Source organism: Erythrolamprus reginae, chromosome 4 (genome assembly GCF_031021105.1).
Source record: "Erythrolamprus reginae isolate rEryReg1 chromosome 4, rEryReg1.hap1, whole genome shotgun sequence".
Taxonomy (NCBI): domain Eukaryota; kingdom Metazoa; phylum Chordata; class Lepidosauria; order Squamata; family Dipsadidae; genus Erythrolamprus; species Erythrolamprus reginae.
Genome location: NC_091953.1, coordinates 61,272,094 through 61,285,981, shown reverse-complemented (window position 1 = coordinate 61,285,981; position 13,888 = coordinate 61,272,094). Strand labels below are relative to the sequence as shown.

General features: G+C 44.1%; 1 protein-coding gene across 6 annotated transcripts in view; it reads right to left on the bottom strand.

Moving 5' to 3' along the window:
• The window catches only part of TTC3 (tetratricopeptide repeat domain 3), a 99,433-nt gene that overhangs the window by 81,740 nt on the left and 3,805 nt on the right, over window positions 1–13,888 (bottom strand). For 5 of the 6 annotated variants that reach the window (XM_070750405.1, XM_070750409.1, XM_070750410.1 and 2 more), the window contains exons 5-8: window positions 13,690–13,825; window positions 13,172–13,256; window positions 5,196–5,249; window positions 2,120–2,246 (exon numbers count right to left, since the gene is read on the bottom strand). In XM_070750405.1, the coding sequence (XP_070606506.1) occupies window positions 2,120–2,246; window positions 5,196–5,249; window positions 13,172–13,256; window positions 13,690–13,825 (402 nt within the window). The remainder of the gene's footprint in view (window positions 1–2,119; window positions 2,247–5,195; window positions 5,250–13,171; window positions 13,257–13,689; window positions 13,826–13,888) is intronic. The other variant, XM_070750407.1, reaches the window with a different exon arrangement.

The following is a 13,888-nucleotide window of genomic DNA, read 5'->3' as shown; positions in this document are numbered from 1 at the left end:
TCCCGGAGATATTCTGGTCCGATGCCATGTAGGGCTTTATAGGTCATAACCAACACTTTGAATTGTGACCGGAAACTGATCGGCAACCAATGCAGACTGCGGAGTGTTGGAGCAACATGGGCATACTTAGAGAAGCCCATGATTGCTCTCGCAGCTGCATTCTGCACGATCTGAAGTTTCCGAACATTCTTCAAAGGTAGCCCCATGTAGAGAGCATTACAGTAGCCGAGCCTCGAGGTGATGAGGGCATGAGTGACTGTGAGCAATGACTCACGATCCAGATAGGGCCGCAACTGGTGCACCAGGCGAACCTGGGCAAACACCCTCGCCACAGCTGAAAGGTGTTTCTCTAATGTGAGCTGTGGATCGAGGAGGACGCCCAAGTTGCGGACTCTTTCTGAGGCATAGTACTGAAATATGTGCAACCTACTTTTAAGGACAAATTATTATTAATAATAATAATAATAATAATAATAATAATAATAATAATAATAATAATTAGATTTGTACGCCGCCCCTCTCCGCAGACTTGGGGCGGCTAAGTTCTTCTTTATTTAAAATGAGTTAATGGGAAAGCTAAACCCAGCATTTCTAAAGGCAACAAATATTATTGTATTAACAACAATGGGACACTAATAGGCTTTCAGAGCTATGGGGTGGAGTAGAATAGAGTAGTAATGTCCAGAGGCCATAAATCTACAAGTTTCACATGGGAGAACGTTACATGGGAGGTCCTCAGTTACACATATGCTCATGTAAAGCTAATAAATCTATTGGGGTCCAGGATGTTCACAGCAATCCAGTACAACAGCAATTGCTCAATGGCAGAATTCCAGCTCAGTTCCTGAAACACTGAGCTGGAATTCTGCCATTGGGCAATTGCTGTTGCACTGGATTGTTGTGAACATTGGGTAACATGCGGTAGCATGTTATGTTTGTTTGATGGTAATGAGGTAGAAACTAAATGAATCAGTAAGAGAAGCGGATATGGAGTTATATCCAGAATTCTGTTGACAAGTGGGTGACAGAAATGGCATTTTCTGAGTATTTCCAAAGGTTTCTCCTCAAAGGCAGCTGCATGAGATATGATGCAGCATGGAGAACTTAAGCATGGTACAGTAATACCTCGTCTTACAAATGCCTCGTCATACAAACTTTTCGAGATACAAACCGGGGGTTTAAGATTTTTTTGCTTCTTCTTACAAACTATTTTCACCTTACAAACCCACCGCCGCTGCTGGGATGCACCACCTCTGGACTCCCGTTGCCAGCGAAGCACCTGTTTTTGCGCTGCTGGGATTCCCCTGAGGCTCCCCTCCATGGGAAACACCACCTCTGGACTTCCGTGTTTTTGTGATGCTGCAGGGGAATCCCAGCAAGGGAATTCCAGTAGCGCAAAAACGGGCGCTTCGCTGGCAACGGAAGTCCGGAGGTGGGGTTTCCCAGCAAGGGGAGCCTCAGTGAAATCGCAGCATCGCAAAAACACAGAGGTCCAGAGGTGGGGTTTCGAGGACTTCCGTGTTTTTGTGATGCTGCGATTTCACTGATGTTCCCTTCACTGGGAAACCCCACCTCCGGACTTCTATTGCCAGCGAAGCGCTCGTTTTTGCGATGCTGGGATTCCCCTACTGGGATTCCCCTGCAGCATTGCAAAAACACAGAAGTCCAAAGGTGGGGTTTCCCATGGAGGGGAGCCTCATGGGAATTCCAGCAGTGCAAAAATGGGCATTTCGGCTGGCAAAAGGGGTGAATTTTGGGCTTGCCCGCATTAATCACTTTTCCATTGATTCCTATGGGAAACATTGTTTCGTCTTACAAACTTTTCACCTTAAGAACCTCGTCCCAGAACCAATTAAGTTTGTAAGACAAGGTATCACTGTATTTCCTTATTCCTCTCTCAGAAGAAACTTTTGGAATGTCAAATCTGGAATGTCTATCAAACACAACTGTTAGTAAGAGTCTTTCCTGTAAAGGAACTCTGAATGTAAACTATAAGACAAGATTTGCACTAATGACCAGCTATTTATTTCAGTTTAACACTACAAAAATCCTCTTTCCTTCACAGGAACAAATGCTTCCTAAACTGATTATAGAAAGTTTAAATCATTTGTATACTTACAGCCAGAAAAGAACAGTTTGAGGGCAGAATAGCAACAATAATCTGCAAATTCCCTTAATTTTTGTAAAATGCCAATTTGATCCGCATATTTCATCCATTCTAAAACTTCAGATGTTCTAAGTCTTCCCTATTTCAATTAAGAAAAAAATATCAGTATTATTTTAATTATCTTCATAATTATATTCAGTGTAATTAAATTGGAGTACATTTCACAAATGTTTTCCTGAATAATCATGTCTGTTACAGAAAACACAATTCACATTTAACATATTATATCTAAGAAAATAGATATTAAACTACTGTTTCAGAAGATAATTAATATATTAGTTTATTGATTGTATCAATATAAGCAATATATTAAAGACAATATAATAGTACAATCTAACTAAATTATAGTTGCTACCACACATAATACTAGCACACCACAGAAATTAGCATGTCCTGTACAACCACTTTTGCAAGTCATTAATAGCAATATGTTATCTAATATACTTTTTAGTAGAATATCAAAGGAATTTCTTCATTAATACACTGCAGTAGACTTAGCAAAATCTCAAACAGTACTTCCTGCACCAAGTAAGGCTGGGCAACCTGCATTCCCCAAATCTAATTTTTCAATTACTTTATTTTATTTATATCCTACCTTTACTATTTTTTTACAATTAACTCAAGGCAGCAAATATATGCAAAATATCTTCCTCCTCCTATTATTCTTATAAAACGATTCTGTGAAGTGGGTTGGACTGAGAGACAAATGACTGGCCCAAGGTCACCCAACTGGCTTTCATGGCTAAGGCAGGACTTAAGTTCTACAGAGGAATGATTGAGTCTGTCATCTGCACCTCGCTAACTGTCTGGTTTGGTTCTACAACCCAACAAGACCAACACAGACTTCAGAGGATAATCAGAACTGCAGAGAAAACAATTGCTGCCAACCTCTCTTCCATTGAGGACCTGTATACTGCACGAGTCAAAAAGAGGGCGGTGAAAATATTTACTGACCCATCACATCCTGGACACAAATTGTTTCAACTTCCAACCTCAAAACGTCGCTTCAGAGCACTGCACACCAAGACAACCAGACACAAGAACAGTTTTTTCTCGAACGCCACCACTCTACTAAACAAAAAATTCCCTCAACACTGTCAACTTTTTACTAAGTCTGCACTTCTATTTCTACTCGTTTTTTCTCATCATTCCTATCATCCTTTTCCTCCCACCTAGCACTGTATAACTGTAATTTGTTGCTTGTATTCCAAGATATTTATTAATATTGTTTCTTCATTGCTTATTTGACCCCTATGACAATCATTAAGAGTTGTACCACATGATTCTTGACAAATGTATATTTTTCTTTTATGTACACTGAGAGCATATGCACCAAGACAATCACACTTGGCCAACAAAGAATTTTATGCTATTCCAAAAATTTTTTTTCATGCTCTCTTGCTTTTTAGCATGGTGCCTTAACTACTAGACCCATGATGAAGTTATGGCACGTGTGCCACAGGTGGCACACAGAGCCATATCTTTGGGCACACGAGACATTGCTCTATGTCAGCTCCAACGTGCATGTGCAAGCACGCCAGCTGATTTTCGGCCTTTCGGAGGGCGGTAGGAAACCATTTTCAACCTACCCAGGTTTCAGGAAAGGCCCCGGAGCCTGTGGATGGCCAAAAAGAGACCCAATGGGCCTATCAAAGGTTCAGAAACAAACTTCAGATAGGTCCATTGGATTATTTTTTGCCTTCCCCAGGCAAAAAGTTGGGCCTATTTTTTGTCATGCAAAGGCTCCGGAAGCTTTCTTGAAGCCTGAGGAAGGCAAAAAAATGGGCCTACCGGAAGTCCAGAGGCTTCAGTGAGGTTTGCATACATGCACAGGGGGAAAGCGCGGTGGTGGTGGTGCTTGTGCATTATGAGTGTGGGCACTAAACCCTTTTGGCACCTGAGCAAAAAAAGGTTCGCCATCACTACAATAGACCAAACTGGTTCTCTCTTTCGCATCTGTGCCAAAATGTAACAATACATGTAAGTTAATTTATATGACTATTTATTTAATCTTTTATATTGATTATTATTATTATTATTATTTATTGGATTTGTATGCTGCCCCTCTCCGTAAACTCGGGGCGGCTAACAACAGTAATAGAAAACATCATGCAAATCCAATACTAAAAACAACTAAAATACCCTTATTATAAAACTAAACATCCATACAAACAAACATACCATGCATAAATTATAAAGGCTTAGGGGGAAAGAATGTCTCAATTCCCCCATGCCTGACAACAGAGGTGGGTTTTAAGGAGCTTACGAAAGGCAAGGAGGGTGGGGGCAATTCTAATCTCCAATCTATATACAACTAAATAAGCTACAGAAAAACATTTAATTGTATGCAACTTTTAGCCTGAGTATAAAATGTTAAAATAGCTGAAGTGAAGCACCCAAAATAACAGTGAGATTTGTTTAATGAATAACAGCTGGATAAGGATATCAACCAGAGGAAGTGCTTCTGATGATTATGAACAAGTGATAACAAAGAACATCAAAAGAAAATTGCAAGGAATTGATAAGATACTATTCTCTCAATAAGCCTGGTTTCTCAACAAAAATTTCTCTGTGGCTTTAATCAAAACCTACTGAAAGAACAGAATGTTCTTGGACATTTACTGATAAGGAGCATGACGTTCCTGAGAGACTGACTCTTTGAAAGCAAAAGTAAAAGTCTGTCCAGTAAATGAACAGTACAGTAAATGATCATACATGAGTACAGCATCTTTGCCAGAGATACAATGTAGTCTATAAATTTATAGGAAATATTAAGCGTTAGACTCTCCCTGGTACAATTATGCATATGCAATATAAGTAAACAAGTGTACAAAACACTGGATTTACTACTATCAAATTCATTATGACAGATAACACATATGATTACTCTGGACTTTTATATTTGACATATGCATTTTAAATCACTGGCAAGTCAGTGTTGTAAAAGTCCCTTATAGGGAACAAAAAATATTCAAAATGCTACCAAACCAAAGAGTTTGTCTGAATAAATAGTTCAAACCAAACTTACATTATCTAAATCACTTTCAGTTGTCAATATTCCACTGATGAACAGTTGATCATTCTGGAAGTAAGAGAAGAAAAATCTTGTCAGCAAGAGCAGTCATACACTTTCTTTCTGTTATAATGCCTTTTATGTTACAGAGAGCAGGAATGTGCAATAGTTAAGGTTGCAGAGCACTTAGATAGCTCCAGTGATACATGATTATTTTACATACCATAAACTCAGAAATACCAAAATGTAACTCACTTTTATTTTTTTGGCTCAGTAATTTTTCAAACTATAAATTATTCAAAACAAAGCCAATGGAATATATATTTACAGGCTTACGAGTGTCAAATATTAAAAAGTCCAGAATAATCATATGATTTATTACTGCAAAGTTAAACACATGCAGTTTTTTTAACTTCAACTGAACTTGGAAGTCCTAAGAAAGACAATAATTAATAATTATTTGAAATACACTATTCTTTAATAAATATGCAGCCACTTTTAATGCTATTCCTGTATTAATAGCTACCTTTGGGGCTACCTTTGAAGAGTGTTTGAAAGCTACAGATCGTGTAGAATGCAACCATGTGAGCGGTCATGGGCCTTCCCAGGTATGCCTATGTCTCTCCAGCACTCCGCAGGCTGCATTGGCTGCCAATCAGCTTCCGAATGCAATTCAAAGTGTTGGTTATGACCTACAAAGCCCTATATAGCATTACTTATGGGACCGCCTTCTGCCGCATGAGCCCCAGCGACCTGTTAGGTCCCACAGAGGCGGCCTTCTCTAAGTCCCGTCAACTAGACAATGTCGCCTGGCAGGGCCTAGGGAAAGAGCCTTCTCTGTGGGGACTCCAGCCCTCTGGAATCAGCTCCCCCCAAAGATTCATACTGCCCCCACCCTCCTTGCCTTCTGCAAGAGTCTGAAGACTCAATTGTGCCAACAGGCCTGGGGACATTAAACATCAGTCTCTGCCGATGAATGGAACGTAAGTTTGGTTTGTTAGAATGAGAGTGACTGGTTTTTAAACAAATTGGGGTTTTAGATTGTTAGTTTTAGTTTAAATATTGGATTTAGGATATTTTGTATTGTTCTCTTATATGCTGTAAGCTGACCCAAGTCCCCAGAGAGGGGCTGCATATAAATGATGATGATGATGATAATAATGATGATGATGATGATGATGATGATGATGATGATAATAATAATAATAATAATAATAATAATAATAATTCTACCAGAACCTGCATCAGCAAACAGATAAGAAAAATGAAAAGCCAGAGGTGAAAATAACAACAAAATTCTGGAAAGATCTCTGGGAGGTTGAAAAGGACTATAACAGGACTGCTGGGTGGATAAAGGTTGAGAAGGAATTCTCAGGGAGCAATATGCAGCAGCTGGAGATAACACCTGAAATGATTGCAGAAAGAGTGAAGAGGGTAAAGAACTGGACATCCCCTGGCACTGATCAGGTGCATGGTTTTTGGCTGAAATACCTGACCAGCCTGTATGCAACAAAATGCTGTAGACAGGAAATATCAGTGAATGGCTTACAACTGGCAGAACATATTTAATACAGAAAGACGCAGCGAAAGGAGCCATACCAGGAAACTACAGGCCAATAACATGTTTGCCGACCATGCTCAAACTGCTGACAGGTATCATAGCTGACAGAATTCAGGACTACCTAGAAGAAAATGACATCATGCCAGTGGAGCAAAAGGGCAATAAAAGACGAAGCAGAGGTACAAAAGACCAGCTCCTAATTGATAAAATGATTTCGGAGAACTGTAAGAACAGGAAAACAAACCTATACATGACCTGGATTGACTACAAGAAAGCCACACAGCTGGATCATAAAATGCCTGGAAGTCATTGGAGTCAATGAAAACATCAGGAAATTCATAGAAAAGGCGATGAAATATTGGAAGACTGAGCTTTTTGTTGGGAATGAAAGCTATGGACTGATCAACATCAGAAGGGGCATCTCCCAGGGGGACTCTTTGTCCCCATTGCTATTCATCATCGCTATAAGCCCGCTGTCACTCATCCTACAGAAAACAAACCTAGGCTACCAAACTGCTAGGAATTCACCAAAAATTTCACACCTGCTATATATGGATGACCTGAAGTTGTACGGAAAAATCAGAAACTGAGATACAGTCACTAACCAACACTGTGCAAATCTTCAGCAATGACATCAGCATGGAGCCACGGAGCTAGCCGTTCCAGGGGAACAAGGGATCACTGTCTAATAACTATTCCTTGTTCCGGCTCCGTGAGCTCAACCCAGGGCACTGGTGATGAGTGTAACTCTGGCCCTGGGCTCAGGTTGCTGCTGCTCAATGCCAGGTCGGTGGTAAATAAAGCTCTCCTCATCCGGGATTTAATCCTGGATGAGGAGGCCGACCTGGCATGTGTAACTGAAACCTGGCTGGGCCCGGAGGGAGGAGTTCTTCTCTCGGAAATTTGCCCAGCCGGGTTTCAGATATGGCATCAACCTCGACCCCAGGGAAGGGGGAAGGAGTGGCTATCATAGCCAGGGAGAGCCTTTGCCTGCGTAGGCTCGTTGCTCCGGAGATTGCAGGTTGCGAGTCCCTCCTTGTGAAGTTGGACTTAGGGGTTCAGGTGGGCTTGCTTCTCACGTACCTGCCTCCCAGCTGCGTGGCACAAGCCTTGCCTGTGCTACTCGAGGAGGTAGCCGGGTTGGCGGTGGAGTTCCCCGGACTTATTGTCCTGGGAGACTTCAACCTGCCGTCACTCGGCGAAACCTCTGGGTTGGCACAGGAGTTCATGGCCACCATGACAGCCATGGACCTGACTCAAGTAGTACAGGGTCCGACTCACGAGGGAGGGCACGCACCTGACATGGTATTCCTTTCCGAGCAATTGAGTAATGGTCTGAGACTAAGGGGCTTAGAAGCGTTGCCTTTGTCATGGTCAGACCATTTCCTACTACGGCTTGACTTCCTGGCTCCAATCCTTCCCCGCAGGGAGACGGAACCAATTAAGATGTTCCGCCCCAGACGCCTGATGGACCCAGAGGGCTTTCAGACGGCGCTTGGGGTTATTCCAGAGGCACTCGTCCACAGTTCGGCAGAGTCTCTTGCGGAGGCCTGGAACAAGGCCGCAGCGGAGGCTCTTGACCGGATTGCGCCTTTGCGACCTCTCCGTGGCGCTAGACCCCGTAGAGCTCCATGGTTCAACAAGGAGCTCCGGGAGTTGAAACGGCAGAAGAGACGTCTAGAGAAGCGATGGAGGAAGAGTAGGTCTGAATCTGATCGAACACTTGTAAGAGCTTTTATTAAGACTTACAAAGTGGCGCTCAAGGCGCCAAGATGCGCGTACCATGCCGCCTTGATTGCATCAGCGGAATCCCGCCCGGCCGCTCTGTTTAGGGTGACACGCTCCCTTCTTAACCAGGGGGGAGTTGGGGAGCCCTTGCAGAGCAGTGCCGAGGATTTTAACACGTTTTTCGCTGATAAAATCGCTCAGATCCGGGCCAACCTCGACTCCAATTAGAAAACAGAGTCGACTGACAACGAGTCAGTCGAGGTGACTGGGGCACGTACTTATCCACCTGTCTGGGAAGAGTATGATCTGGTGATACCTGATGAAGTGGACAAGGCCATTGGAGCTGTGAGTTCCGCCACCTGTTTACTGGATCCGTGTCCCTCCTGGCTGGTCTCGGCCAGCAGGGAGGTGACACGGAGCTGGGTCCAGGAGATTACCAACGCTTCCTCGGGGAGGGGAGTCTTTCCAACACTCTATAAAGAGGCGCTCATGCGCCCCCTCCTCAAGTGGCCTTCCCTGGACCCAGCCGTACTTAATAACTATCGCCCAGTCTCCAACCTTCCCTTTATGGGGAAGGTTGTTGAGAAGGTGGTGGCGCTCCAGCTCCAACGGTCCTTGGAAGAAGCCGATGATCTAGGTCCCCAGCAGTCGGGTTTCAGGCCCGGTTACAGCACGGAAACTGCTTTGGTCGCGTTGATGGATGATCTCTGGCGGGCCCGGGACAGGGGTTTATCCTCTGTCCTGGTGCTTCTTGACCTCTCAGCGGCTTTCAATACTATCGACCATGGTATCCTTCTGCACCGGCTGGAGGGGTTGGGAGTGGGAGGCACTGTTCTCCAGTGGTTCTGCTCCTACCTCTCCGGTCGGTCGCAGTCAGTGTTAGTGGGGGGTCAGAGGTCGACTCCGAGGTCTCTCCCTTGTGGGGTGCCTCAGGGGTCGGTCCTCTCCCCCCTGCTATTTAATATCTACATGAAACCGCTGGGTGAGATCATCCAAGGGCATGGGGTGAGGTATCATCAGTACGCTGATGATACCCAGCTTTACATCTCCACCCCATGTCCAGTCAACGAAGCAGTGGAAGTGATGTGCCGGTGTCTGGAGGCTGTTGGGGCCTGGATGGGTGTCAACAGACTCAAGCTCAACCCGGATAAGACGGAGTGGCTGTGGGTTTTGCCTCCCAAGGACAATCCCATCTGTCCGTCCATTACCCTGGGGGGGGGAATCATTGACCCCCTCGGAGAGGGTCCGCAGCTTGGGCGTCCTCCTCGATCCACAGCTCACATTAGAGAACCATCTTTCAGCTGTGGCGAGGGGGGCGTTTGCCCAGGTTCGCCTGGTGCACCAGTTGCGGCCCTATCTGGACCGGGACTCATTGCTCACAGTCACTCATGCCCTCATCACCTCGAGGTTCGACTACTGTAAAACTCAAAGACTCTAGACCTATCCCACCTCTCAAAGTACCTAATAACAAAGAATGCCATGATGATTCATCCAAAGCCAACCTCCTCAACTCTTTCTTTGGCTCTGTCTTTGTTAACAGCAATGGCTCATCCCCCAATTTCATCAATCGCACCTCAAACTCCCTCAAAGACTTAACCCAAGTAGACTTCACTGAAGACCGAGTTGAAAAAGCATTATGTGACCTTAAACCTTCTCTATCAGTCGGACCAGATGGTCTATGTGCAAACCTTCTCTATCAGTCGGACCAGATAGTCTATGTGCTTACTTCCTAAAAAAGCTCTCTTCTGCCATAGCTGAACCACTAAGCATAATTTTTGAAAAATCCTTCAGAACCAGCACACTTCCTAAGCTATGGTCCAAAGCAATGGTCATCCTCATCTTCAAAAAAGGAGACCCCTCTCTTGTCGATAACTACAGACCAATTTCACTATGCTGCGTCCCATGCAAAGTCATGGAATCAATTATAAATAAATCAATTACAGTAGAACCCCGACTTACGAAACTAATTGGTTCCGGAAGGAGGCTCGTAAGTCAGAACGCTCGTATGACGAAACATTGTTTCCCATAGGAAACAATGTAAAGTCAATTAATCCGTGCAACAACAACAAAAACCGCAGAAGTTAGCGTTCAGAGACAGCTGCGAAGCGGCGCGCGTGTTTTAAAACATCAGAGCCGGCCTGGGGGGGTCGGGGGCTTCCCCCCGATCCCCCCAGGCCGGCTCTGACGTTTTAAAACACGCGCGCCACTTCGCAGCTGTCTTCTGAAGCCGGAACGCTAACTTCCGCGTTCGGTTTCAGAAGACAGCTGCGAAGTGGCGCGCGTGTTTTAAAACGTCAGAGCCGGCCTGGGGGGCTCGGGGGGAAGCCCCTGACCCCCCCAGGCCGGCTCTGACGTTTTAAAACACGCGCGCCACTTCGCAGCTGTCTTCTGAAGCCGGAACGCTAACTTCCGCGTTCGGTTTCAGAAGACAGCTGCGAAGTGGCGCGCGCGTTTTAAAACGTCAGAGCCGGCCTGGGGGGCTCGGGGGGAAGCCCCCGACCCCCCCAGGCCGGCTCTGACGTTTTAAAACACGCGCGCCACTTCGCAGCTGTCTTCTGAAGCCGGAACGCTAACTTCCGCGTTCGGTTTCAGAAGACAGCTGCGAAGTGGCGTGCGTGTTTTAAAACGTCAGAGCCGGCCTGGGGGGCTCGGGGGGAAGCCCCCGACCCCCCCAGGCCGGCTCTGACGTTTTAAAACACGCGCGCCACTTCGCAGCTGTCTTCTGAAGCCGGAACGCTAACTTCCGCGTTCGGTTTCAGAAGACAGCTGCGAAGTGGCGCGCGTGTTTTAAAACGTCAGAGCCGGCCTGGGGGGCTCGGGGGGAAGCCCCCGACCCCCCCAGGCCGGCTCTGACGTTTTAAAACACGCGCGCCGCTTTGCAGCTGTCTTCTGAAACCGAACGCGGAAGTTAGCGTTCCGGCTTCAGGAGACAGCTGCGAAGTGGCGCGCGTGTTTTAAAAGGTTGCAGCCGGCCTGGGGGGCTTGCCAGCACCCCCCCCCAGCACCCCAGGCCGGCTGCAACCTTTTAAAACACGCGGGATACGAGCGCCAAGGAGCTGTCTCCTGAAGCCGAGACAGCTCCTTGGCGCTCGTATCCCGAATGTGAGCTCGGGAGGCGAACAAAAATGTCGCTCCCCTCCCAGCTCTTATCTCGAGTAGCTCGTAAGTAGAGCTGCTCGTATGTCGAGGTTCCACTGTACTCTCCATCTAGAAACTAATAATTTGCTCTCTAACAAACAATTTGGTTTCAGAAAAAAACTATCCTGCAACCTGCAGCTCCTCCACTGCAAAAATATATGGACAACTCATCTAGATCAAGCAGTGGTCCACGACAAACTACTCCTAAAACTCAAATCCTATGGCATCTCAGGATCCCTCCATAGCTGGATTACAGCATTCCTGTCAAACAGACAACAAGTGGTCAAAATAGGAAGCACCATATCCACCCCTGTCCCAGTTAAAAGTGGTATTCCCCAAGGTAGTGTACTGGGACCAACGCTCTTCATTCTCTACATCAATGACCTTTGCAATTACATCACAAGCAACTGTGTCCTCTTCGCCGATGATGTAAAACTCTTCAACACCACCGATAACACAACTACTCTCCAAAAAGACCTTGACGCTGTTTCTGAGTGGCCTAACACATGGCAACTCCAAATCTCAACTAGCAAATGCTCTGTCCTACACATTGGGAAGAAGAATCTGAACTCCAAATACGAACTGAATAATCAAATTATCACAGATAATCCCACTCAGTTAAAGACCTTGATATACTAATAACAAAAGATTTAAGTGCCAAAGCCCACTGCAACAATATAGCCAAGAAGGCTTCAAGAGTTGTAAACCTAATCCTATGTAGCTTCTGCTCTGGCAATCTCACACTGCTTACCAGAGCTTACAAAACTTTTGCCAGACCCATCCTCGAATACAGCTCATCTGTTTGGAACCCATATCGCATCTCAGACATTAACACCCTTGAAAATGTCCAAAGATACTTCACCAGAAGAGCCTTTCACTCCTCCACTCAAAATAGAATACCCTACTACGAGACTAGACTTTCAATCCTGGGCCTAGAAAGTTTAGAACTAAGACGCCTTAAACAAGACCTAAATATTGCCCACAAGATCATATGCTGCAAAATCCTGCCTGTCGGCGACTACTTCAGCTTCAACCAAAACAACACAAGAGCACACAACAGATTTGAACTTAATATTAACCGCTCCAAACTTGACTGTAAAAAATATGATTTCAGTAACCGAGTTGTCGAAGCGTGGAACTCATTACCGGACTCCGTAGTGTCATCCCCAAACCCCCAACACTTTACCCTTAGATTATCTACGGTTGACCTATCCAGATTCCTAAGAGGTCAGTAAGGGGCGAGTACAAGTGCACCTACAGTGCCTTCCGTCCTGTCCTATTGCTCTCCTATATCTCCTATACCTTTCTTCTAATCCTATATCTTTTCTTCTACTCTTTCATTGATATGTTCTATTACTATACCTTCTTTTCTATTATTTCTTAGATATATTTTACTATGAGTATCTCCTATATAACCGTCACCATGTATTTTACTATGTGTATACAGTATAGTTATATACCCACTAAAACCCTCATTGTGTATTGGACAAAATAAATAAATAAATAAATAAAACATTAATGTAGTACTAACATTTTGGACACCTTAAAAAATTAAATTACTCACAGCAAATTTTTTTACTATATCAGTAACTTCTTCTAAAATCTCAATTTGATAGAGTTTCTCCAAATTTAGGTCAGCAAATAGGCAACTGTTAAATGCAGAAAAAAAGATGTTTAAACTCCATTATCCATTATTGTTTATGAAACTCTATACCCTTGAAAATATGTAACTTGTTTTTTTTAAAAAACATTACAACATATCTGATTTGCTCTATGTTTATATTTATGTCTGAAGCCAAAGATATTTCTCATTTATTCAATAAGTCAAATACCTACAATCAATCAGTGGAGGCAATCCTCAGCATACCTACTATGAAAGAATTGTATTCTGGGATTTAATGCACAATATGGTTTCTTATACAATTACTCTTGTCAATGTCATTCTGAATAACTTGCTCCAATATATTTCTTGTTACTTGTTAACTATTTTGCATAACATTTTGTAAAACATATATAGGTTTTCTGTGTTTAAACTTTTAAAAATACAATGGACAGACAGAATACAAATAAATATTTGTTTACCTGGGATCATGGCATTTCTTACTGGGAACACCACCAGGTACAAATAAAAGCGGTCTAAACGTGCATATTTTAATTATGTCACAGTATTTCTGCAGCTGAAAAACAGGTTTGCTGCACCACATTTTGCAGACATCACCTATGGCACAAAGTTGAGAAAAATGGGACGAGGGCAGAGAAAGATAAAATAAAAAAAACCCAA